The sequence below is a fragment of the Barbus barbus genome (assembly GCF_936440315.1).
Source record: "Barbus barbus genome assembly, chromosome: 45".
NCBI classification, from domain to species: Eukaryota; Metazoa; Chordata; class Actinopteri; order Cypriniformes; family Cyprinidae; genus Barbus; species Barbus barbus.
Window position 1 is genome coordinate 24,798,064 of NC_136723.1, and position 27,977 is coordinate 24,826,040.

General features: G+C 36.2%; 2 protein-coding genes across 4 annotated transcripts; both read left to right on the top strand.

Annotated features, from left to right (window-relative positions):
• The first annotated feature begins 549 nt into the window (after positions 1 to 549).
• LOC306864140 (bone morphogenetic protein 10-like) lies at positions 550 to 3,550 on the top strand. Its single transcript, XM_079407863.1, has 2 exons — positions 550 to 1,061; positions 2,712 to 3,550. The coding sequence occupies exons 1-2, from the start codon at positions 749 to 751 to the stop codon at positions 3,533 to 3,535; spliced, it is 1,137 nt and encodes a 378-aa protein (XP_079263989.1). The 5' UTR covers positions 550 to 748; the 3' UTR covers positions 3,536 to 3,550.
• Positions 3,551 to 9,615: 6,065 nt separating this feature from the next.
• Positions 9,616 to 24,004, top strand: LOC306864141 (mothers against decapentaplegic homolog 4). Of its 3 annotated transcripts, none has more exons than XM_079407865.1 (12): positions 9,616 to 9,912; positions 10,913 to 11,250; positions 12,141 to 12,315; positions 12,399 to 12,428; positions 13,552 to 13,761; positions 15,925 to 16,032; positions 17,370 to 17,420; positions 17,494 to 17,677; positions 19,910 to 20,078; positions 20,859 to 20,997; positions 21,879 to 22,077; positions 23,388 to 24,004. In XM_079407865.1, the coding sequence occupies exons 2-12, from the start codon at positions 11,011 to 11,013 to the stop codon at positions 23,467 to 23,469; spliced, it is 1,587 nt and encodes a 528-aa protein (XP_079263991.1). In that variant the 5' UTR covers positions 9,616 to 9,912; positions 10,913 to 11,010; the 3' UTR covers positions 23,470 to 24,004. The 3 variants fall into 3 exon arrangements, with proteins under 3 accessions (XP_079263991.1, XP_079263992.1, XP_079263990.1); XM_079407864.1 differs by lacking the exon at positions 23,388 to 24,004 and adding an exon at positions 15,647 to 15,772 and having other exon boundaries at positions 9,772 to 9,912; positions 21,879 to 22,238; XM_079407866.1 differs by lacking the exon at positions 23,388 to 24,004 and having other exon boundaries at positions 21,879 to 22,921.
• Positions 24,005 to 27,977: the final 3,973 nt, after the last annotated feature.

Genomic DNA, 27,977 nt, shown 5'->3' on the forward strand with positions numbered 1-27,977 from the left:
TTAAAGTTTAATTTATTTCAAATAATGGAAATATTTTTTTATGGCTTTAGTTTAGCTTTAATGAACTAAAATAACCCAGCTTCAGCCTGAACTACATTTAACTGTGTTTGTACCATGGTTTCTATTAGTACACTCTTAGAAATAAAGCTGCTTCACGATGCCATAGAAGAACCTTTTGGTCTGAATGCTTCCATAATGAACCTTTAACATCTTCAGATTATAAAAAAGTAAGAAAGAGATGGTTCTTTGACTGAATGGAACCAAAAATGGTTCTTCTGTGGCATCGTTGTGAAGAAGCTTTTAATCACTTTTATTTTAAGAGTGTATTTGTACAGGAATCATTTTTCTTGCTTCTAATAATGTGTTTGCCATCCTTTGATCGCAACGGTGAAGCTACAGCTCTTTCTGTACGTCTACTCAATGTAAATGTGAATGTACCAAGTGCATACGTTTGAGCTGGACGTCTGAGAAAGGCATGCATGGAAAGAAGATACAGGAAGTGTGAGGAACCCGGACGCACTATGAAAGGCCCACAGACCAAGTGGCAACATCTCCAAACTTGTCAGCACAAGCGGGTCGACACCGTAGTCCTGCCCTCCACACTCGATCACAAGATCCACAAGGACAAGGCTGTTTTTCCTCTCGCAGCACATCGAGCTGTCAGGCCAAAGACAGACGGACGGACCTGCGCAGGTGTCCCAAACCCTCCTGATATTTCACATCATCCCTCGCCTCTCCCAGCGCAGTCATGCCTGTTTCTGGGCTCTCTGGAGCCGGGTGCGTTTGGGTTCTGAGCCTCTGCGTTCTCCTGCTGTCCTCGGGTCGCTGCGGCCCGGTTCCTCCTCCCGAGGAGCGCCGCTCCGCTCCAGGTGTTGTGGATGAAGTGGACATGCAGGAGGTTCTGGATCAGTTTCTGCAGGTGTTGAACTGGACGGATCAGGGGCCCCGGCCGAGGCCCCGCTCCGAACCACCTGAGTACATGCTGGAACTGTACAACCGATTCAACAACGACCGCAGCGCCGCGCCGTCGGCCAACATCGTCAGGAGCTTCAGGAACGAAGGTGAGGAGGCTCAGTTTGTTTTGTTTTTGGTGAATATTACAGCTTTTTTTCAGCTGCTTACACACACAATCTTTCCTTGTCACACAGTTTCTGAAAGCTGTCACTCAAACAGCAGAAGCACACACCAGATCCAGACACTAATTCTCAGCCTTTGACTCCGTTTTCAATTTCATTAAACACTTTTTGCAAAACACATCACAGTTCTCTATGTAACACACAAATCTAACAGGAATTAATATTATGGCAAAGGTGCTTGCAAATGTTTGCTTTTCAGATGTTTGTGTGATATTTTGAGATATTTAGAGATGTGAGGCATTTTGTGTGTGCAATTCTTGGATTTGTGTGTGAAGTTTTGAAAAAAGGAAGAAAAACGAAGTAAAAAAAGCAAAGGAATCCATTCAAATAACTTTTTTTTTTTTTGCTTTTATGTGGTTCATCTTAGGTCAGACAGAAAGTAACAATAACGTAAATATAGTAATATACTATAAGAAGAAAAAACACCAGGCAATCAGAGTTATAGGTTCAAAGAAAGAAAGAAAGGGGAAAAAAGGAAAGAGAACTTTTAGCAGTCTTTGTCACATTTATTTCTATACAACACAGATAGTCTCAAAGCATTAATAAACAGGAAAATAACTTAATGTTTGTAAATTAATCGATTATGTAACGTTCAAACTCTACAGAAGACAACAGTGTCATTATTCAACTCAATTCAGTTCAACTTCAATTTAGTTTCAGTATTGCAAAGTTGTGATTTATTTATTTATTGTTGAATATTGTGTTTATATAATGTGTCTTGAATTTGAACACCAGAGATCAGAGTTCTGTCCTTTTTTTCATGGTTTTGTTCTTCGCAGGTTTTCAGTAATTATTAGAATAACTTATGAAATTACTATTACAAATAAATATTTTAAATAATAGCTATTATTTTTCATTATTATTTTGAGATGTTATATTATGTAATGTTTTTATTAGCATTACTATTATTTAACCATTATTTAAATAAAAACACATATTTATTTATTGTTATTTTACTAAATATGATATTATTATTATTATTACTTAAATATGATATTTAACATTCTTTAAAACATTCTTTTCAAATAATAAAATAATTGAAATGTTACTAGTACTATTACTGCATTATTAAATAGGATATTTATTTTATTATTTAATAATTATTTAAATTATTTAAAATTATAATTATAATTTTTATAATAATAATTATTATTATTATTTAACAATTGTTTAAATAAAAAATAAATGATAATTATTTAACTTTATTATTATTTCAATAAATTATATTTTTACTACTATTTATTATTAGATTTATATTAAATCATTATAATTAGTGCTATTATTATTATAATACGTAAAGATTATTACTAATATTATTATTATTATAATTTACCATTCTGTAAATTATAATTATTATTATAATATTATTATAATAATAATTATTGAAATCATTAATATTTAAATAAATATGATATTATTTAACAGTTCTTTAAATTGAAATTTTAAATATTTATTGTTTTTCTCCTGTTTTTTCCTTACGCACACACAACAGATTGATCATCCATCATCTGTTGCATCACCTCAACAGTTTTACTGAAATTCATTCAAAGTTATTCCCCTGTCTCTGATCTGCAGACCACACCTCACGCCGTCTCCTGTTCAACATCTCTGTCCCGCAGCAGGAGCAAGTGGTCAGCGCCGAGCTGCGGCTCCACATGCTTCTCAAGACCGACTCGCATCAGCGCATCGGAGCGGGGTGGAAGGTGAGCGTGTTCGACGCACGCTGCCAGAGAGATCCGCTGGCGTCAAAACACGTGCATCGCAGGGAGAGCGGCTGGGAAGTGTTCGACATGACCCACGCCATCCAGCATTGGAGGAAAGCCAATGCATTGACCCCCAGACTGGAGGTTCGTATCGATAGCCTGCAAGCGTTTAGGAATACGAATGTAGATCTGGACATCGACAGGAATCCGGATGGACAACACGAACCGGCACTGATCGTCTTCTCAGACGACTCGAGTGAAATCCATCAACTCCAAAGGAAGATGAAAGAGGAGGATCAAGACGAGACGCTGTTAACCCAAACGCTCTCGAACCTGATCTACGACGACGGCTCGAGAGTCCGGCGCAGTGCTAAAACAGAGGACTGCAGGAAAGCCGAGATGTACGTGGATTTTAAGGACATCGGCTGGGACTCGTTTGTCTTTGCTCCGTCCGGTTATCAGGCGTTCACCTGCCGCGGCGCCTGCAATTATCCTCTGGCTCCGGAAGTGACGCCCACCAAACATGCTATAGTCCAGACGCTGCTCAATCTGAAGAGTCCTCAGAGAGCCGCGCAGGCCTGCTGCGTTCCCACCGAGCTCGAACCCATTTCCCTGCTGTACGCGAACGAGAACGGCGTGTTGGTTTTGAATAATAAATACGAGGGCATGGTGGTCAAGGAATGCGGATGCAGATAGTCGGAAGAAAACTCCAAAAAAGACAAAATAGGAGGAAACTGTAGTCGTTTGCATCGTGAACTGAACATCCAGAGTCTTGGCGCCTCTAACAGCATTTTATTTAGGCCTCATGTATATTTTAGTGCTGTCAAATGATTAATCGTGAGTTTTTGTTTACATAATATATGTATGTGTACTGTATATGTGTCCCTGCAGCACAAAAGCAGTCATCAGTAGCACAGGTATATTTGTAGCAATAGACAACAATACATTATATGGGTCAAAATTATACATTTCTCTTTTATGCCAAAAATCATTAGGATATTAAGATCATGTTCCATGAAGATATTTAGTAAATTTCCTACCATAAATATATCAGTTTAATTTTTGATTAGTAATATGCATAGCCAAGAACTTAATTTGGACAACTTTAAAGGTTTATTTTATGTTTATATATTAAATATATAATATAAATTATATAAATACAGACATGTAAATGTTTTCAAAATATATACTGTGTGTGTATTTATATATATATAATAAATATACACAGAACACACAGATATATATTATGCAAACAAAAACGCGATTAATCGTTTGACAGCACTAGTATATTTATTAGTTGTAAATTAGTCTGTTTTCTATTGTGATGTACAACACACTGCTTTTAGGTGTTTAATTAATGTCACTTATTATGAGTGAAGTTGAAACTAAACCTGCTGAAATAACAGTGTTATGCTGCTTAATTTGATCATTGCATTTGTTTTGTTTTTTATAATAGATAAAGGTTCTTTATAATAATACAAAAAAAGGTTCCAATGGGGCGTTTTTGCAGCAACAGCATAGAAGAACCATTTCTGGTTCCCCAAAGAACCTTTTAGTGCTATGCTTAAAAGAACTACATTGTTCTTAGTTTGAAGAACATTTAAAAAATCTTAAGAACCTTTTTCTGCTACACTCTTAAAAATAAAGGTTCTTCATTGGCATTGATGATTCCATGAGGAATCTTTAATATCTGTGGAACCAATGAAGGTTCTTTAGATTAGAACCTAATCTAATTAGGTTCTTAGATTAGGTTCTTTAGATTATTAAAATATTCTTCTAATACAAAGAAAAAGGTCAAAACAAAATGTTTCAAAAAGTATTTTTAAATATTTTTCACAATGCACAAAAAAACATGAAATATATGTTTAATACATTTATTTATAGCACATTTTTGAAAATATATTTTAAAAATATAAATATATATTTTAAAGGCATTTAAAATGATTTAAATCCAAGGAAAGGCTGTCATTGTCAAAAAATTCTACATACTTAAAGTTCATAAGTATAATCAAATTGGCTGTGCAAGTGATTTAACTTAAATTATATTGAACTGACTTAATTCATATATAATTAAAAAATTTAAGTTGAAAAGATAATGGAAAAATATGTGGTGCCTTACTGATCGCAGCAACTTTTACAGTGTTTGTCTATAACTAGTGAATGTAGCATACTTGGCTTTTCCATCCAGATTTACATTTAGCCTAAATGTAGGCTACTGTAAGACTGCACTGTGAAAAAAAAAATCCATAAAATTTACGGTAAAAAAACTGCAGCTGTGGTTGCCGGAATTCTACCGTAAAAGTACGGTAACAACATTTAGGTATTATGGTTTTAACTTAAATTTACTGTTAAATACCATAATTTAATTAACTGATATAATGTTAATATACCAACCTATTGAAGTACTGAAATCTGTTTTGTAACTTTGTAATACACTGATAACCACCAAAAGCAGGAGCTGATGAGTCATATGATGAACCAAAGCCCATCACAAGCAGCTTTCAAATAATAACATATATAGAAGGTGCACAGTGTCATTCACACAAACACTAAACAACATCACGGTGAGACTCATTAAACTGAAATATGCAATAAACATTAATTTAACAATATTAGATGTAACATACAAGTCTAATAAACATAACTGATAAGACAAAACTAAGAAGAAACAGTTATTTCAAAGAAAAAACATCAAATTCAAACAAAATGTGAAATACAATGCAGGGAATTCTGGGAACGTCAGTTAATTTACCGTTAACCATTTAACAGGTTTTTACTGTAGCATTTTCAGTTTTTTACTATTAAAGTCACGGTAATTTTTACAGTGTGGATATGTATTTTCTTGCCCCTAAAATACAATTTAAAATACATTCTGGTTTATGAAGGTTGAAACTTAATATTTTAAATTTCAAAAACAAAAATATATATATTTAGCTTCTTTAGTTTTTTTGCTGCTGTATGGGGGAAACCAAAAACGTTCTTCTATGGCATTGTTGCAAAAAAGCCTTGAGTGTGTAAGAGTTTGTTGCCAATGGAAAGGTTCTATGGATGTTAATGCTTCATCATGCAGAGGCCAATACGCTTCAAATAGCGCTGATTGTAACCAAAACGAGCGTGAATATTCGAGCCCCTGATGGCCACATGCCGTGCGAGCCTTAGCCACGTTCTCTTCCACAGCTGTGATAAGGAGGTGTGAAAACACGAGACGTGTTCGACCCCTCGCTCAGGATGAGACCTCACTCCAAGTGCTGTCAGATTCCTGAGCACCAACAGCAACGGTCTCCAACGACGCCTTCACTTCCTCCTGCCATCTAACGCTGCGACGTGTGAACTAAACAGTGTAGTGCAACCATATTATGCATTGCTTTGTGTTATTTTCACAGCGATGCAACGAAAGAGTCATTTTTGGTTCCTCAAAGAACCTTTCAGTGATCACCTTAAAAAGCTTTCCATTGCACAAAAGGTTCTTTAGAGTGGAAAAGGGTTCTTTAGATTATTAAAATGCTATTAAAAGTGTTTCTGATCACTGAAAGGTTCTTTGAGGAACCAAAAAATGGTTCATCTCTACAGCATTGTTGCATGTTACAAATTTTTATTCTTAAGAGTGTAAACTGATCACTGAAGAACATTTTAATAATCTAAAGAATCTTTTTCCATTATAAAGAACCTTAATTGGTTCCGTAAATGTGACCCTGGACCATAAAACCAGTCATAAGGAACATTTTTTTAAATGAACATTTATACATCATCTGAAAGCTAAGCTTTCCATTGATGTATGGTTTGTTAGGATAGGACAATATTTGGTCGAGATACAACTATTTGAAAATCTGGAATCTGAGGGAGCAAAAAAATCTAAATATTGAGAAAATCTCCTTTAAAGTTCTTAGCAATGCTTTTTACTAATCAAAAATGAAGTTTTGATATATTTACGGTAGGAAATTTACAAAATATCTTCATGAACACGATCTTTACTTAAAGCTGCAGTCCGTAAGTTTTGCCTCTTTGTCGCCATCTCTGTTTGAAAACCTGGAATTGCAGCTGGGTGCAGAATTATCTCGCTTGCATGGGATGTGCTCCGACACGGCTCCAGCGCGGATGAATCTAATGTTTTGAGGTGAATGTGTGGCTGTCAGTCACCGCACCGGTGTGGATATTTACTGTAGTTCACAATCACAGATTCTAGCCTTTGTCTTGGAATATATGACCCAAATAAGAACTTTCACCGTATATTGCCATCTGAACAAGCACAAGTCTGCCACGTTTGTTCTGCCCAACTGAGGAAAAAAACATTAACATAAATCACGCTACCAACGGTGATTTAATCTAACGATCGGTTAGCTCATATCACATCAAACCGTGCAAAGTATTATTATTGTTATACTTTATTCTCAAATTATTAATGTTAACATCAGCACTGCGTGACTATGAGTATAGTGTATTTCAATTTCTGTACAGTCTAATATCTAATTGTCATACCATTCAAATTCGAATTTCATATTAAGAAATACTTTTAACCCAAAAAGCAAATTATGCTCCCTTTGAACTGTTTTTCTTTAAAACAAATCTTGTGTAATCCCAGGCTATGTGTAATCAGAAGCACATTTCAAACTGGAATATAATTTCATTTCATTCACATGTGTTTCATAAACACATAATCCTTTCTGGATAACAATCCGCCATCAAAATGATGCATTTAATTATTACAGCTGCTGTGAGAAAAGACTATAATGGATCTGGCACCTGCAGGATCCTCACGTGCGATAGCCTACTAGCCGGGAAAACTTCTTCATGTTTACAGACGTGACGTAATGACGCAGTGCCATGCTCGAATTTCCCACGGAAACCTACCCGTACCACTCAAATTAGAAAACATTATAAGCTTACCGTTATGAATCGGGCTAATGTAAGGCGATAGTTTTGAACACTGGCTGGTTATGTACTTGCTCAAATATTGATTTCTGGTCATTTTTAACCCAAAAAGGTTACGGACTGCAGCTTTAATATCCTAATGATTTTTGGCATAAAAGAGAAATGTATAATTTTGAGCCATACAATGTATTGTTGGCTATTGCTACAAATATACCTGTGTTACTCATGACTGCTTTTGTGCTCCAGGGACATAAATGCTAAGGGTTTTCATGGAACCGTCAGCGCCAATAAAGAACCTTAATTTTAAAGAGTGAAGTATCTTTGACAGTGTCTTTGATAAGACGTTTTACTATACACTCTTAAAAAGTTAAGCAATGGTATAGAAGAACCCTCTTTAGTTCCTCAAAGAATCCTTCTGCGATAAGTTCCTTCAAGAACCATTTTTTAAGTTAGGAGAACATTTGAATAATCCTAAAGAACCTTTTGTGGAATGCATTATTATTACATTATACATACATTATTTTACTGATGTGTGTTGATTCTAGGAATGAATACCTGGCAACCCAAGGACAGAAGAGAATGTAGTCTGTTTATAATGCTCTTGACTGCAATCAGAAAATATCAGTTTTTCATGTATTATATGAAGATGTGTACAATATACACTATGTTTGAAGAATTGGGGAAGTACAGAGACAATACGTGTTTTATGGCAAAACCTGTATATATATATATATATAAATATGCATGCAACTGGCATAAAGGTATAAATAAATTCTAACCAAAGTGATTTTCTGACTTGTATTGCTAACATTTATAGCTAAAATAAAAGATAAAATACAGTTTAAGTAAGCTGTCAACTGTGATTGGACGGGGAATTTAGGCTGTTTTTCCCTGGGACCTGGCAACCCTCAGAACAGTAAAGAACGACTGTAGAGTTCAAGAAAAGGTCCATAAACTCAACAGATAACATCCTGGCACAAAATTACAATACGTTCTTCCATTTTTGTCTGTTTTTGTTTTCTTGAAGTGTTAAATCTGACAGGAAATGTATTTATTCTTGATTGACGAGCCTTGCAGAGTTTGTTTGTGTGTGATGTGAATAAACCTGTAGATGCTCACTTAAGCAAACGTTCTCTCTTGAGTCAATATTACTCAGGTATGTGTTTAGACTGGACTCATATCTGAAGCACCACGTGTTTTAGTGTAAAGACCTTTAGGAGAGGAGATACGGAGCCATACCCTACAGAACTGATATATATCAGTATACACACACGACAAGAAGAAATCAGAAATATACATTACACATAACTGCACCTTTATACCTCTTCATTAATAATTAAAAATAATAAAATAATTCAAATCAAATTAAATTTTTATTAGCAAATAGTAAATAACAGATTCAAAAATATATTGATTTTAAGAAATAACTTAAAGCAATAAATAATGAAAGATACATTCATAAATGGGATTAAAATAAAGATTTGATTTAAATGCATATTATATAAGTAAAAATAAATAAAGCTAAAAACAATTCAAAATATTAAAGAACAAAAGGTATGAGTATAATAATGATTCTAACATAACACTAAACCAAACACCAAAAAATTTTTTTAATTATGTAATAAATGAAAAGAAAACAGATAGAATACAAAAAGAATAGAGAAGCTATAGTGTTAGTTTTTTTTTAAAGAAAACAAGCAGTTTGTAAATGAATAGCGTGCAAGTCTAAAAGGGATATAGAATAGAATTAGAATAGAGAGTGCTAGAGTTCAAATAAAGATGTTAGAGATGTGTTTTTAGTCGATTGTTGAAGATGGCTAAGGGCTGTATAAGTTCACAGTATTCATGACAGTATATGTGCCCCTGATGCTCAGAGGTGTATACACAGCTCGCTGCAGTGCGCATGCGCAGTTCGCCATATTGCGCAGCAGGGTGTGAGGTGGTGCGTCGAGACCGGCGCGGCTACATTGTTTGTTTTTGTTGAGCGCAGTGACTGTTTTTGCCATCCTGTTAAAATATATTGTGCCAAATCACGTCTAACAGAGTTCTCGCTCAAAGGAAGATGTCTTCAGATCTGTCGTCGCTTTAAATCGTTGTAGATATCAGCAGAAAGCGTTAGTCCGGCTAAAGTGTGTTAGCCGCTAACAATATTCTCATCAAAACTGGACCGATAAAGACAGATTTATTCACAGGATACATAACAGGTATGTCATTTCAATACAAATTTCCACATTTAAATGTGTTTTAATTGTCTATATGATAAGTTTAAGTCTGAAGCAATAGCCGCTTGTGTGCTAGCATTAGCATGTTATGCTAACACGCAGATCTCACGTTGTTTACATTCTCTTCAGCTCATTTATACATCACTGTCATCACATTCATGAGTTCACAGCACTTCTACAGCTTCATCAGTCTCCGCAGCTTGTCTGAAATCAAGTGTGTGCAGGATTATTGTGGTGTGAGACGCTTTATCCAATTAAACTCTCAGTAAACAGTGCTGTCCGTGTTATTGATCAGATTCACTTTCAGCTCTAAATATTCGCATTTTTAGATTATATAATGCTTTTTATATAAATAATGTGTACATTTTTAACGTATTATAGTTTTATGTTTTAAACACAGTATTTTTTATAAAAAATATATATTTTTATATATTTATATTTTAAAATGTGTATATTTTTTTATTTTCCCCAGTATATTTTTCCATATACTGTATTTGTGTGTGTATATATATATATATATGTATATATATGTATATGTGTGTGTGTATATATTCATATATTTCATAAACCATATGTAATATATGTATGTGTGTGTGTATATATTCATATATTTCATAAACCATATGTAATATATATAATTGTGTGAAAAAGTGGGAATTGTATGATATAAACTCGTAAGAAAATGCCATAATTTCCCTCAGAACTGAACTTGTAATTCTCAATTGTGAGTGTTTCTGACAGTGCTGAGAAAAGTAATCAGAATTTCAGGATGCAAACTCTGTTGCAAGGAAAAAAGGCAGAATTGTGAGAGATAAAGTTGCAATTATCTTTTTTATTTTTTAGCCCATGGGGGCCGAAACAGGTTTCCATAATATATCAACTCATTTCAACTATTTAATTTTTTTTCTATAAAAGCATGCAATATGATTTAGGGAAACCCCTCAATCGATCGTTAACATTATCGATCTCAATTCTTCCGCAGGGGACGTTTGGATGGACCTTTCACTGGCGCCAGTGTTTTGCTGAAACGAGTTTGAAACGGCACACGGGAGCCTCTCTGAGGCTGATAACCAGCGCAGGATGTCCATCACAAACACGCCCACCAGTAATGATGCCTGTCTGAGCATCGTGCACAGTCTGATGTGTCACAGGCAGGGCGGCGAGAGCGAGACGTTCGCCAAACGGGCCATTGAGAGTCTGGTGAAGAAACTGAAGGAGAAGAAAGACGAGCTGGATTCGCTCATCACCGCCATCACCACCAACGGCGCTCATCCCAGCAAATGTGTGACCATACAGAGAACACTAGACGGCCGTCTGCAGGTGCGACAGGACTGCATCTACACTCTTCAGCTTGTATCTCTGTGTGTGTGTGTGTGTTATGTAGGGGTGTGCGATATATATTGTAATTGTTGTTTTAACAATGTGCGATTTGACATTGAGTATATTGCAAAAACCAAACAAAACACACACGCATACATTACGTGATGAAGTCTAGTAGGTTAGACTAGTATGCGTGCAAATTTAGTGTGCGTTCTTTCACTGCATGATTCAGTATTAAAATACATTTAGAAAAATCACAAAAATCAAGAAATGGAGGCTGAGAATGTATATATTTCATATAGTTAGTCAATATCACATGAAGAGGGCTTTTTTTATCCTAACATCAGCATGATTACAAATGTGATATTGATTTTATACAACAGTTCAATAAACGAGAAGACACCATATTGCTTGTGAAATTTAAAATTTAATTAATTTCAAATATTCAGTGTTTTATGTTTAATATATCAAGACATTATTTCTGCATTTGTAACTGCAGGTTAAATGCATTCATGTCCTGCATTAAACAGTGTGTAAATGCATCTAAATCCCACTTCAGATGCAGCTTCTGTGTTTCCTCTGCATTGCAAAGATGAATTTCATTGATATTGATTTAATTTGCTTGGTAACAGCCCAAATGTCTTATCACTCTGATTGACTGATTAAATGTAAAAATTTGACTAAAAAGATGCACACTTTTATGAAAAATGGCTATATAATGGTAAAACTGCTCATAAAAGGTAAAAATCGACTTACACTTATTGGAAAAGATTAATTTCTATCACTGCTGTGAACTGAAGGATATATCGAGATATTTTGTGTCAATATCGCACACCCCTAGTGGTATGTGATTCTAAATGGGTGTTCCTGTAATGCTCTTCTGCCTTTAGGTGGCTGGTCGTAAAGGATTCCCACATGTCATTTATGCACGGTTATGGCGATGGCCGGACCTTCATAAGAATGAGTTGAAACAAGTCAAGTACTGCCAGTTTGCCTTTGACCTGAAGTGTGATAGCGTTTGTGTGAACCCTTACCATTACGAGAGAGTCGTGTCTCCAGGAATAGGTTCGTTTCTTGTTTGTTTTAATAGCGTATAGCTCATTCATTATGGCCTCTATTTAATTCAACTATCCTGTGCTTTCTTTTAGATTTATCTGGACTTACACTGTCAGGCTCTGGTGAGTGATACTCTATGAAAAAAAGACTTGGTTTCTGAGTGTTTTTGTACTTCTTGAAGAGATTAATCCAAATTAAAAGGGATAATTCACCCAAAAATTAAAATTTACTGTCCCTCATGTTGATCCAAACCTGTATGAGTTTCTATGTGGAACATTAAATAAATTATTTTGAAGAATAATGGTAATAAGTCACTATTGACTTCCATAGTGTTTTTTTTCCATAATATGGGAGTCAATGTGGACAAACAACTGTATGTATGAATATCTATAAAGTCATTCATACAGGTTTGGAACAGCATGAGGGAGAGAAAATGACAGAATTTTTATTTTTGGGTGAACTGTCCCTTTAAGGACATGGGCTGTAGCAGATCTACTAGTCTGCTGTCACTTTAAGACCCAATATTATAAATTGTTATAAAACATGTTATGTTGTATATATAATACATATTATGTATTTAAAACAATTTTTAATTTACGTTCAAATGCATATGCAAACACGCACACAAATATATATATAGCAGGTTTATTAGGCTGCTGTCACTTTAAGACCCTATATATACAGTGTGTGTGTATATATTTTTATATATATATTTATTTTATGCATGGTTCCAATTTATTGACACATCCGATATTCTAATATACAATATACCCAAAAGTTTGTTGATTTAAGACTTAACCAACTGTTGATGTCAATACTCACCAAAACGGACATTTCGATATAATTTTGTCTGTATTTGTCCATTCAAGTGCAATAAGATATGAAAGAGAACTTAAGTCTTGTTTTTATGTTCATAAAGGTATATTATGTATATTGACATAAAGGTCAATAGATTTTTGTCATAAATTGTCATTCAAAACGTTTTTTTATTTAATTCGTTTTGTCTTGTTTTTGTTTGTGAAAAATGTTGTTGATAAACTTATGAAATTAATACTGTTGTGTATTCTCCTAGAGTCAAAAAAAAAAAAGTGTAGTCAAAGTGTAATAATTGCTTCACCTCTGAAATGACCATCTGCAACCTTTTTAGCATCCAATCAAACATGACACATTATAGAATAAACTGTTTTTCAGATGCAGTTTCATGATGGCGTGATGTGATGTGTGTCTCTATATGATGGTTTTCAGGTCCGTCGGGTCTGATGGTGAAGGATGAGTATGATTATGAAGGGCAGCAGTCTCTGCCCAGCACTGAGGGACACATGCAGACGATTCAACACCCTCCCTCTCGACCGGTGGCCCCGGAGCCCTTCAACACGCCCGCCATGCTCCCGCCAGCAGAGGGCAGCAGCTCGGCCTCCACCTCCGCATTCTCCAGCATCGCAGTGGGATCCACAAGTACGACACATCACAGTCGCTCGCTCATATCCTTAAACGCATAGGCCATGCTGAAAAGCTTTCTCGTTTGTGGAGGTGTCCTGTTCTTCATTGGTGTTGAATAGGGCTGGGCGCAGTGACCGTAGACAGTCTGCTATAGCGTTTATACTGTTACGTTATTTACACATGAGAATGACAGAGAAACATAAACTAATGCAAAAATACAGAGTGGGACATGTTGTGCACATGCATATGTAAATCCATACACATTTATTTCTGTACATTTGCATTCCCGGGGAATCGCAAAAACTACTATTAGTAATGTACCTTTTTTTTTTTTTTTTTTAAGGAAACGCAAATTTTAATTTAGCCAAAAACTGAAGCTAAAAACGTTTAATAATATTCAATCAATCTGATTTATTTAAATTAAACAATACTCAAAAAAAATGTTTTTAACAAGTTAATTTGTTATTGAAGCAATTAACAGTGGCTGTAATAAAATCTTGTTCATGACAGATTTATTCAAACTTTAATTAAAATCTAATAAGTTTTATATAATAGTGTAAAATCTTTACCAAAACACCAAAATGGAAATAAAACATTAAAACAATAAAACATTTTAATTTAGAAAAAAAACAAATACAAAATTTATTTGATAATCAGTTAGTGACATTTATTTTAATTAAACATTTAATTTAACACTCAAAAATTTAGTTGTATGTAAAATCAGAATTGCACATTTTTACATCAACTTTTAAGTGTTTAATTTGTTTTAAATTTGAAATTTAAATTCATTTAATTAATTTTGGTTTGACAGATTGTCACGCCACATTAAACAAAACCACATTTATTGTTTGTTCTTTATTAAAATTGACAGAAAGCGGAGTCTGTTTCATATAAGTAAAAAAAGAAGTACAAATCGTGATTATTTGATGGTAGGTATGCAACTATTAATGCTGAATGATGTTTTCACGCATCAGCAGAAACCAGCACAGGCTAAAAGATCTTGATTCATCAGAATGACAAATGTATTGCTAATCCAGTCCTAAGCTTTCACACAGCTGACATGATAACCTGTTGTAGCTCCACGTCATGTGCATGCAATTAAACCTCACTGATGTCAGTTCTCCAAAATAGTTTGTTGGCAGAATTTTGATGCATCACTATATGTGATACGATCTAGGAAAACCTGTGGGATGTCGCGCTGGGACGTTTTCAAGAAATTAAAAAAAAGGTTGAATGTAAAAATTTATTTATTTTTTGTTAACATTGGGTTTTCATTAAATTATTATTCTATAACATCTTGTCTATCATCTCTGAAAATATCATGGTAAAATTCACTTGTTTAGTGCAGAAAAATAGCGATTTACTGTGGCAAGCAGAAAAGACTGTCTTTCTCTAGTTTGCCAACACGTGCTGCGGAGGTGCTTTCCCTTAACACTACAAAGACTGTTCACCTTTCAAAATAAACTATGTAATATATATAATAAAGGTCTATCAATGCACATTTTCCGCTAGTCCTGTGTGAACTACAGCATGCAAAGTTTGGGGGAACGTTAGCTAGTCTGCTTGTGTAATGTAGCAGTATAGTGCTCTTGACAGAGCTCTCGTTCTTAAAGGGACTAGCACCATTAAGTAGCATCATATTAACGCTATGCATTACTTTCATTTAGTTCAAACGGTGACCGCATGTAGTGACTAAAATAAGTCTCTTACCACAGTAAAGTGACTTAATTGTGAGACTTTTCACCATGTGGTTGGTTTTCCTAGACTGCATCACACATATTCTGATTTGTATTGATGCCACGATATGAAATGGCTCATGCACGCTTGCGGTCACGCCGCCCAGTCCTGGTGTTTCATGGTTTGTTTGTGTTGATGTGTGCATGCCGCCCTCTCTCCCCAGCTCAGCCCAATAGCGTTCTCTCAGGAAGCCATAGCAGCAATGGTCTGCTGCAGATTGCCTCTGGGATGGGGCAGGGCTCACAGCAGAATGGCTTTCCCCCCGGCCAGCCCTCAACGTACCATCACAGTAAGCCATCAGTGAACCTCCACCCAGCAGCTCCTCCTAGAGTCCGAAAGCTTTTCAGCATCTCCTGCATTCAGTATTCAGAGCATGAGTAAATCTGATTGGTGACAACATGTCCGGTGTTAGACGTGCGCTCTCTGTTCTTCTGTCCACAGATGCCGCCACCACCTGGGCGAGGAACAGTAACTTCACCCCCACTGTGCCTCACCATCAGAACGGCCATCTTCAGCATCATCCACCCATGGCCCATCCAGCACACTACTGTGAGTGTCTCACCTCAGCCAGAACATATCATAGGAATACACTGAGCTCCAGTCTAGAGCTTTACAACCGGCCTTCTGGATATTATAATGAAGAAGGTGCAAGAGGCTGTGCAGTCACATCTGAAGCGTGCCGTCAGGCACAGTTACTATAATAGGATTAATTACAATTTATAAAAATTCAAATATAAAGCACAGAATTTCTGAAAAAATAACAGCTCATAGGGCCCTATTATAGTTAAAAAAATGTGTGTATGTGTATATATATATATATATATATATACAATGTAAATGTACAGTGATACATTTTCTCTCTCCCCCACAAGTTCTCTTCTTTTTTTTTTTTTCCCACCTTGCGGTTCAGGGCAAGTTTTAAAGTCAGTTTTAAACTTCAGTTTAGTTTTTAACTATTTTAAACTGTAGTTGAATGTGTGCCACAGCCTGTTTTATTATAAACAATCTGAGGTGCGTTCATTAGTTTGAGATTGTGTGTATTGGTTTGGTCATACAGTATTCATTTTATTTGTGCAGATCTTAAAGGGGCTGTTTGAGCATAAATGATATCTGCAAAGCTACGACGCTGAAAGTTCAATGCAAGCTGAGATATTGTAATATAAAATTATGGCAGTTTAATGCCTACAAATACGGCTGGTAGGGACTACAATGAGTTGCTTCCCGGGTTTGTGACATCACAAACCCAATTTAATGGGTTACATTACAAATTAAACATTACTTTACAAAAATGCTATATATAATGCTATTATAAATTCTGCTGTATTACAGCTTTAATCAGGATAAAACTGTATATTAGAAGCTAACATAAGCAGTAGCATTTACAAATAACAGCGTATCTAAAAGTATGAGACAACAACAAACCAAAAACATGCCACTGAGAGTCGTGCTTGCACAGGTTCTGTGTGATCCTCTTCACTAATATCCTCTGGGTCTTAATTGTGCTCAAGTTGATAAGCAATATAGACAACGCCATTGTTTACAGTACAACCGGAGCACATGCCACTGACCTGAGGGGCGGGACTTTCAGACGCGCACTAGAGGCGGTTTAGCCAATCACAACACACTGGGCCAGCTAACCAATCAGAGCCCATTGTGCATTTCTGAGGGAGGGGCTTCATAAAACCAGGAGTGTTCGTAAGAGAAGGGACAGAGCAGTGTAGAATAAAGGTAAATTATGTGAAAAATAATGCATTAACCAAAAAAAAAAAAAACACAAGCTTAGAAAAAAAATCAACCACCCCTTTAAAGTCTTTAATTTATGATTTTAGAAGATAACTATTTGCAGTGCATCTCCATGGACTCAATCTGTGTTATTTTCTCTTCAGGGCCCGTTCACAATGAAATTGGATTTCAGCCACCGATATCCAACCACCCTGGTAAGAGTTTAATTCTGTTAAGAGCTCATTTCGGTCGTGTTCGGATGTCTAATGATCTCCTGATCTCCTGCAGCTCCAGATTACTGGTGCTCCATTGCTTATTTCGAGATGGACGTTCAAGTGGGCGAGACTTTTAAAGTTCCCTCCTCCTGTCCCATCGTGACCGTCGACGGGTATGTGGATCCGTCCGGAGGAGATCGCTTCTGCCTCGGCCAGCTCAGCAACGTCCACAGAACGGAGGCCATCGAGAGGGCGAGGTACAGCTGCCACAGTGATCACGATTAAATGATGATTTTTGGTCTAGGGGTGTGCGATAGACAAAAAAATTATATCCTGATATTGTTTGGTATTTCATCGGTAACAATAATTAGACAATATTTTGCTGAGTGTGTTGTGCTGGTATCTTAAGGACTACCGTGGACAGCTGACTCGTAAAGTTTTTGATGTTCTTCATATTCTGTGTGACGGTCAGTTCACAGCAGTGATAGAAATTAATCTTTTCCAATAAGTTTAAATAGATTTTTACCTTTACATAAAAGTGTGCATTATCTTTTCAGTCAAATTCTTACATTTAATCAGTCAATTAGAGTAATAAGGCATTTGTGAAGTGACATACTGCCAAGTATGGTGACCCATACTCTGAATTCGTGCTCTGCATTTAACCCATCCAACGTGCACACACACAGCAGTGAACACACACACACACACCGTGAACACACACACACACCGTGAACACACACACACACCGTGAACACACACACACAGCAGTGAACACACACACACAGCAGTGAACACACACACACAGCAGTGAACACACACACACACCGTGAACACACACCCGGAGCAGTGGGCAGCCATTTATGCTGTGGCGCCCGGGGAGCAGTTGGGGGTTCGGTGCCTTGCTCAAGGGCACCTCAGTCGTGGTATTGAGGGTGGAGAGAGCACTGGACATTCACTCCCCCCACCTACAATCCCTGCCGGCCGGAGACTCGAACCCACAACCTTTGGATCACGAGTCCAACTCTCTAACCATTAGGCCACGACTTCCCACATTTGGGCTGTTATCAAGCAAATTAAATCAATATCAACTAAATTCATCTAAATTCAAACGCAGAAGACATTTAGATGTATTTACACACTGTTTAATGCAAGACATGAATGCATTTAACCTGCAGTTACAAATGCATAAATAATGTTTTGATACACGGATTTATATACAGGTACAACTAAAAAAAATTAGAATATCATGAAAAACATTTTTTTGTAACTTATTTGTAACATATATATTTTACATTCATAACGTAAAGCTTTTTTTTTTTTTACTTTGAGCTTTACTTACAGCTCATGAAAGTCAAAAATCAGTATCTCACAATATTAGAATATTTACATTTGAGCTTCATTAAACGACCATCTCTACAGTATAAATCCAGGGTATCTCTTGTTCTTTGAAACCACAATAATGAAGACTGCTGACTTGGCAGTGATCCAGAAGATGAACATTGACACCCTCCACAAAGAGGGTAAGTCACAGAGGGTCATTACTGAAAGCTGTGGCTGTTTACAGAGTGCTGTATCAAAGCATATTAAATGCAAAGTTGACTGGAAGGAAGAGTTTGGGTAGGAAAAGGTGCACGAGCAACAGGGTTCACCGCAAGCTTGAGAATACTGTCAAGCAAAGCTGTGAGTAAATTTACTTGCTTTTCCAGCAGGACTTTAGCACCTGCCCACACTGCCAAAAACACCAAGTGGTTTGCTGACCATGATATCACTGTGCTTGATTGACCAGCCAACATGCCTGACCTGAACCCCATATGAAATCTATGGGATATTTTCAAGAGAAAGATGAGAAACAGTGGATCCAACAATCCAGACGAGCTGAAGACTCAATAGTGCCTCATCAGAGCCACAGGCTGATCGCTTCCATGCCATTCCTCACTGATGCTGGAGTTTGTGCTAAACGAGCCCCGACCAAGTATTGAGTGCAGAAATGACCATACTTTAAAGAACTTGAACTTTTCTGCTTTGCAAATCCTTTTTTTGATTGATCTTAGGAAATATTCTAATATTTTGAGATACTGGATTTTGAATTTCAATCATCAAAATTAAAACAAAAAACTTTTGAAATGTCTTACTTTACATGTAATGAATCTAAAATATATATGAAAGTTTCACTTTTTGAAGTGTTACAAAAAAAAATGCAGTTTTTCACGATATTCAATTTTTTTTTAGATGTACCTGTACATTTTCTGCCTCCATATGTTGATTTTTGTGATTATTCTAAATGTATTTTAATAGACTGAATCATGCAGTGAAGGAACACACTCTAAATGCACACTCGTGTAATGTAAGTGTGCACTTTGTAGGGGTGTTTTGAATGGTTTTAGCAAAATACTCGATAATGTCAAATCGCACATCATTAAAGATGATATAGGTATATTGTACACCCCTGTATTGGGCTTGATCTGATGTGTTTGCATGCCTGTTTTCAGACTGCACATCGGGAAGGGTGTCCAGCTGGAATGTAAAGGCGAAGGCGACGTTTGGGTTCGCTGTCTGAGCGATCACGCCGTCTTCGTCCAGAGCTACTACTTGGATCGGGAAGCCGGCCGCGCTCCTGGAGACGCTGTGCACAAGATTTACCCCAGCGCATACATCAAGGTTAGAACGAGACGGACGTCTGATGCCAGCCTTGACAGACAGATTTAGGATTTTGAGAAGTTAAAAAATTAGGAAATATTTGAGATATCTAGAAGCATTTTCTCTACCATAAAATATCAGAAGTAGAGAAAACTCACAACTTAAGGCAAATTTTGTATGTATTTGTCATTTTTATTATTTTTTATTCTTTATATTTGTAAACATATGTATATAGGTTTTAATAATGATAATTTTAGTGTCTTTAGTACATCAAGTTAAACAAAATGAAATGTTTTTTAAATATCTTATTTTAGTTTATAGTTTATTTTATTTCAAGTAACTAATTTATGGTTTTTGTTTCGGATTTAGTTAACAATACTAACCCTGGTTATCAGATTATCAGTTAAAAATGGTCTGTGCTTTCATCAAAGTTAAGTTCTATAAACTCAAAAATTGTTTTTTTACTTGTGGATCCAAAATGAATAAGCTGAGCTTTATCATTACATTATAGAGATGTAGTAGTTTCTTTAACTTGTGTATCAGTTTGTTGGGCAAACTAAAAAGGTTAGACAACCAAAACAAGTTGTGTATATACTAACTATTTGGAAGAAACTAACTAATCACTGTAAGGGTCACTTGTAAAATAACTTGATAACAAAAAACAAAATATAATCAGAACACTACACAAGGCTAAAACACCTATTAATTCTGAATAAAACACATGCAGCCTGATAGTAGGACCATCACAAACAAACTTGGCATTGCTCAGTTGAAGCCTGAGCTGCTGCTTGTGTCCTGCAGGTGTTTGATCTGCGTCAGTGCCACAGACAGATGCAGCAGCAGGCGGCGACGGCACAAGCAGCTGCGGCCGCTCAAGCAGCAGCGGTGGCCGGAAACATCCCCGGCCCCGGATCCGTGGGAGGAATCGCTCCTGCTATCAGTAAGTGCTCCCACTGCTTACACTCCAGAACTGCACTTTAAGTTTGCTGTTCATATCTACAAACATGTTGCCTTTTGGCATTGGCCACTCATATTAATTGAACAAAAACGTGTTATTTGAACTGTATAGTTGCTTAAATCGCATTGTTGAATAGCATAGACATTTAATAGCATAGACATTGGTGTTGTTTCAAAACAAAGTTGCTACTTAAGTGTAGTTCTGTTGTTGTAATCAGAATTCTCCAGAATGATTTCTGCTGCAGTAGTATTATGTATGGAAGCTTGTTTCAACCACGGAATAAACAAATAAAGGTAATTGAGACTTTGAATGAAATTCTGACTTTTTGTCTTGCAGTCGCAAGTTTATATAACAATTTACCAACTTTTTTCCTCAGAACTGCAAGTTTATATCTAGCAATTGCAAGTTATGCATTTTTCCAGAATTCCTGCAATTTAGTTTTTCTCAGTATTCTTAGTTTACATCTTGCAATGTTTTTTTTCTCCGAATGAGTTCAAATCTTGCAATTTTTTGCATTTTTTTGACACTGAATATAAAAAAAAGTTAGTTGCATCTTTTCTCTCACAAGTCTCGTTTGTGCTTCACTGAATTTATCTCTCAATTCTGACATTTTTCCTAAAACTTTACATCCTGCAATTTTAACTTTTTCTTAGAATTCTTAGAAATCTTAGGATTGTAGTAAAAAGTCAGAATTTTGAGAAACTGTAAGGAAAAAAATGAAGAATTGTGCAATTAAAAAGCTGCAATTGCTTAAAGTTTTTTTGATTGCATGGCAGAAACAAGCTTCTATAGTTCTGAATCTGTTTTGGTGTAAAGTGCATTATGTTATCATAGATTTACTGAATTATTAATCGGTCGTGTAGGTTTGTCTGCGGCTGCTGGTATCGGTGTGGACGACCTCCGCCGGCTCTGCATTCTGCGCATGAGTTTCGTCAAGGGCTGGGGTCCCGATTACCCACGACAGAGCATCAAAGAGACGCCTTGCTGGATCGAGATCCACCTGCACCGCGCGCTGCAGCTGCTGGACGAGGTTCTGCACACCATGCCCATCGCTGACCCCACGCCGCTGGACTGAGATCAGCCTCCGACAAACCCAGTACCGCCGAACTGTGCGAATGAAGCAGAGAGACCAATGGGTTTCAGAGATCTATACGGCTCCATTTACTTCTTTTGTTTTTGCCTGCGTTGCTTTTGTTCTTGTAACATTCAGACCTTGAAGTGCACAGGACCCAGTGTTATATATCTATATGCAAAAGTGTTTTGCATGAAGATAATGTGCGGTTGCCAGCTCTGCAGAGGTGCATGCTGGGATTCAAGATCTGTTTAAATGGATTTGTTCCCAGACATTTGCTTCATGCTGTTGCTTCACTAGCCAGTAGAGTCTCTCATTATGTCTAAACAATGTCATTTTCAGTCAGACTGGTCTTATTTCATTTTTATTTTTTTACTTTTTGATCATCTCTTAATGCAAACCTGAGTCTCTCAGGTCAAACGATTAAAAGCCGTTGTGCGCTGTGGTCTGGAAGTACGATGGAAATCATGTAGCATTTCATTTCTTGAATTGCAGTGTTTGGGTTAAAGGGGTTTGGACTCAGTCGTAGTAGCGGGTGTTGCATGTGCAGAAGACATGCGTTTTCTTTCAAGCTTCTCACTAGCAGCTAATTGGCTCGATTTCTTTTTTTTTCAAGTTTACATACTCTGCATACTGCTAACTTAATCATAGCAAGACGTATTATTAACGGTTAGTCTAAACTCATTCACGCACGAGCAATAACAACCGGCTTTGTTCTGAATGCTTTTTCTTTTCTTTTAGCCATGTATTTGTTCTAGCACTATATGCATGTTTGGTCTAATTTACATCTTTCAGTTTCTCTTCTTCGCAGCCTGAGACTAAAAATGTTCTGCAGCTTTTACAGAAAAACACATTGGCCTCAGATCAGATGAGTTTGTTTCTTCATCAGGTTTGTAGAAATGTGTCTCTGCATCAGTGTCTCAGCAATGGATGCTCTGCAGTGAATGGGTGCCGTCAGAATGAGAGTCCAAACAGCTGATAAAAACATCACAATAATCCACATCACTCCAGTCCATCAGTTAACATCTGGAGAAGACAAAAGCTCAAACAAATCCAGCATGAAGACGTTTTTAACTACAATACCATAATCCATAACGCTTCCTCCAGTGAAAAAGTGTTCTGGTCTGAATCAGGAGAGAAATCTGCACAGATCAAGCAGCGTTTACAAACCAAAACAGCTCTAAACTTTACAGCTTTGGTCTAATCCAGATGTTAACTGATGGACTGGAGTGGTGTGGATTATTGTGATGTTGTTATCAGCTGTTTGGACTCTCATTCTGACGGCACCCATTCACTGCAGAGCATTCATTGCTGAGACACTGATGCAGAGACACATTTCTCCAGACCTGATCAAGAAACAAACTCATCCTAATCTTGAATAGACAGGAAATTTTAATTTTCAGGTGAACTGTTCCTTTAATGCATTATTGTTCTAATGCGGTTTCACAGCTGATTTACTGGTCAAAGGTTACGAGGGGTCTAATGATCCTTTTACAGTAAACTGATAAATTAACACTTTTATACCATTAATCTGTTTTTTAGAGCACATCATGTTCCCCTCTGATGCCCGAGAATATCAGTTATTCATATAATAAATGATGGCCATGTATTGATATGAGATGAACTGGAACGATGTGAACTTTGAAAGCCATATGAAATGAACATTATGGGAAATAAGATGTCAGTGATTGTGGTTTTCTCTGTAAAATGACAGACTTACTCTTGAGATGTCATACGGCGGCAATTTAGACAATCATGTCAGCCTTGCATGTCTGGGTTTAGAGGACAGATCAATACTTCTGTTGAGCCTGATTTCATATTCTGTTTGAAAAGAAATAGGAAAGTTCTGAATGAGAAGAGTCCTCCAATAGCTCGTACTTTTAGCAGTTTATCAAATACAGTATAATATTACATTGATTTTGAAGTCTTGTGTATTTCATATTTTCTCATCTTCACAAATGTTTTTAGCACTTTTCATATCAGAGCAAAATCTAAATTAAAAATCATCATTAATTATTAATCCATTACAAGCATTTTTAGTTTAACAGTTATCATAAATCATTTATTTTAAATGAATGTTAAGGGTAGTTGACAACTAAAAATTGGATTTGCCCTGTGGTGTGACAGCAAAAATGTAGAAAAAAACCCAACATACAAATAACATGAGAAAAATACATCATCTTAGAGTTATAAATAGCATGAGAGGTGTATCTTCAATGTCAAAACATTGATACGTCAACTACCAATATACAGATCGAATGTAATATAAGCTGTAGAATCAATAGATAATGCTTTAAAAATGACTGACCTTACATCCGAGTCTCTATCTGTATATTTACAACTATATAAACTCACTTAAGTTACACTTGTGACTGCACTGATAAAGCTTTTATTTGTCCTCTTTCATGAACAAGTAATTTTTTTCATTGCAAATGCATTTAAATTCATCATATTCTTCAATCTCTTAACCTTTTGCAAAACATTTAACCTTTGACCAAGACTCGTGATTGGCTGTTCGCCAGTGATGTCACACTTTCATGTGCACGTGCTCCACAAACTCAGCATTAAAGCCAGAGTTTAATAAGAAAGTTGATGATCAGCATCATGGTATCAACAAAGCCAGATTGGAGTGGTTTGTACGGTGGCCGAGAGAGCTCAACGCGCTGCAACTTCAGAAAACACATGCAAATAGAAAAAAACACCAGCAAATCAAGAAAACAATCATTTTGACAGCACATGTGCTGCAAATCCTCAGAACATGCAAATTAAGAAACACTGCAAATGCTCACAACACATGCAAATTAAGAAACAATGCAAATCCTCACAACACATGCAGATTAAAAAACGCTGCAAATCCTCACAACACATGCAAATGTCCTTTCTTTCATTAGCCTACTAAAAGGGCCTGAATAAATTTTAAAATATTATTCTTACTGACATTTTTATTTTGACCCGGTTTTAACAATTAATGAAGCATTGCGAATTTATTTTCATTAACCTTGAAATTATATTTAGTTGAGGATATTAAGTTAGCCATCTTACATAATAACGTTAATCGTGTAATTTGTCATTATTAATCTAATAATATCCAAAAGACAAAGAAATCATGCAATCAGGGTGTTAAAATAAACAACAATAAGAAAACACTCACCTTTCAGTTCACCAACAACTCAACCAATAGCCACTGCACAATAAGCAAATCCCAGCTGGTCCGTCACTTTTTTGGGGTCCCCTTGAAACATTTCCATTGTGGTCCATGCAGCACGTTTTTGTGAGGATTTGCAGCGTTTCTTAATTTGCATGTGTTTTGAGTATTTGCAGCGTTTCTTAATTTGCATGTGTTGTGAGTATTTGCAGCGTTTCTTAATTTGCATGTGTTGTGAGGATTTGCAGCGTTTCTGAATTTGCATGTGTTGTGAGTATTTGCAGCTTTTCTTAATTTGCATGTGTTGTGAGTATTTGCAGCGTTTCTTAATTTGCATGTGTTGTGAGCATTTGCAGCGTTTCTCAATTTGCATGTGTTGTGAGCATTTGCAGCGTTTCTCAATTTGCATGTGTTGTGAGTATTTGCAGCTTTTCTTAATTTGCATGTGTTGTGAGTATTTGCAGCGTTTCTTAATTTGCATGTGTTGTGAGTATTTGCAGCGTTTCTTAATTTGCATGTGTTGTGAGCATTTGCAGCTTTTCTTAATTTGCATGTGTTGTGAGCATTTGCAGCTTTTCTTAATTTGCATGTGTTGTGAGTATTTGCAGCTTTTCTTAATTTGCATGTGTTGTGAGTATTTGCAGCGTTTCTTAATTTGCATGTGTTGTGAGCATTTGCAGCTTTTCTTAATTTGCATGTGTTGTGAGCATTTGCAGCGTTTCTCAATTTGCATGTGTTGTGAGCATTTGCAGCGTTTCTTAATTTGCATGTGTTGTGAGCATTTGCAGCGTTTCTTAATTTGCATGTGTTGTGAGCATTTGCAGCTTTTCTTAATTTGCATGTGTTGTGAGTATTTGCAGCGTTTCTTAATTTGCATGTGTTGTGAGCATTTGCAGCTTTTCTTAATTTGCATGTGTTGTGAGCATTTGCAGCGTTTCTCAATTTGCATGTGTTGTGAGGATTTGCAGTGTTTCTCAATTTGCATGTGTTGTGAGTATTTGCAGTGTTTCTTAATTTGCATGTGTTGTGAGCATTTGCAGCTTTTCTTAATTTGCATGTGTTGTGAGTATTTGCAGCTTTTCTTAATTTGCATGTGTTGTGAGTATTTGCAGCGTTTCTTAATTTGCATGTGTTGTGAGCATTTGCAGCTTTTCTTAATTTGCATGTGTTGTGAGCATTTGCAGCGTTTCTCAATTTGCATGTGTTGTGAGCATTTGCAGCGTTTCTTAATTTGCATGTGTTGTGAGCATTTGCAGCGTTTCTTAATTTGCATGTGTTGTGAGCATTTGCAGCTTTTCTTAATTTGCATGTGTTGTGAGTATTTGCAGCGTTTCTTAATTTGCATGTGTTGTGAGCATTTGCAGCTTTTCTCAATTTGCATGTGTTGTGAGCATTTGCAGCGCATGTGTTGTCAAAATGAAGATGTTTTCTTGATTTGCTTGTGTTTTCTGAATTTGCAGCGTGTTGAGCTCTCTCGGCCACCGTAGGGGTTTGGTTTTGTCAACTCGAAACTAATCCTGTAATTCTGAATTTGTTCATCTACCATCGTTTTACAGGCATTTTATCTTTTAACTAGTGCTGTAAATCTATTAAAAATCTAATTAACTGCAGTTAATCCCACCTTACATTAATGTTTTTAAATATACATTTATATTGCAATTTCACATTCAATCTTCAAATTAATGCACAAACAACACATTTTTTATATTTGTTTAATGGCATATTTTTTGTATGACTGAAGGCCAGTATCACGAGAACCATGTCATATAAAACTGCCTCCCCCCTAATATTTAACCATTGACTATAGCATTCAACATTACAGTATAATTGAGAGCTATCAATATGAACATTTATTAGACTTTAAAAAATAACTTCTAATTTAAGTGAACTTTAAACAATCTTCACATAAACCCATTATAATCAATGTCATGTTTAGCTACCTGTGTTACCTTTATAGCAGAAATATACCAAAAGTTATCAAACACTAAATTAAATGGATGAATTCTTAAAGCTATAAAAGTTATTGATTTCTTTGATGAAAGACATGCAGCTGGTTATTAGTTTGTTTTGGCTGCTGTTACTTTAAGAGCTGCTGCTGCTGAACGTGACACAGATCTATTATTCATGTAAACCTAATATATAAATTAAATTAAAGAACTTTACAAGCATTGCTTTTTGAGTAAAGCAATAGCTTTTCAGTCTATAATCCAAGTAGGGATAACTGCAGGCTTGAGCAATGGGCGTGCCAAAAGGTAGGGGCGTGGAGAAAGGTCTTAATGATTGGTCGACAAAGCTGTCTGTCAGGGTGTGGGGGTAGGGTTAGGGGTAGATTTTGTTGTACTGATTCACCTTTCGGAACGCCTCATTTCAGCACGTCCATTGCTCCAGGCTGCAGCTACCACCGTCTCCTATAATCACCAAAACCCAGATATAACTCATGTTCTCTTCTAAATCCAACACTAAAAGAACACGAACATGAATTAAACACGAACAAACCTCTTTAATTCGTCTTGCTGAAAAACATCATTTCAGATGTTCCTAGTAAAGTCCCATTCAAAGCATGCTTCCCTATTTCTATTTGTAACCCAAAAAAAAAAAACGTGACAAAACGTTCAACAATTGTTTTGCATTCGCTTTAAGCAAATTGAGCAAGCAGCAAAAATGCAAAAACCTGTTTGTCTAAAAGTGAGCAGTTTGCATAATTATAAGAATGTTTAAGAAAAATCCCTTCCATGCTTCAGAGTC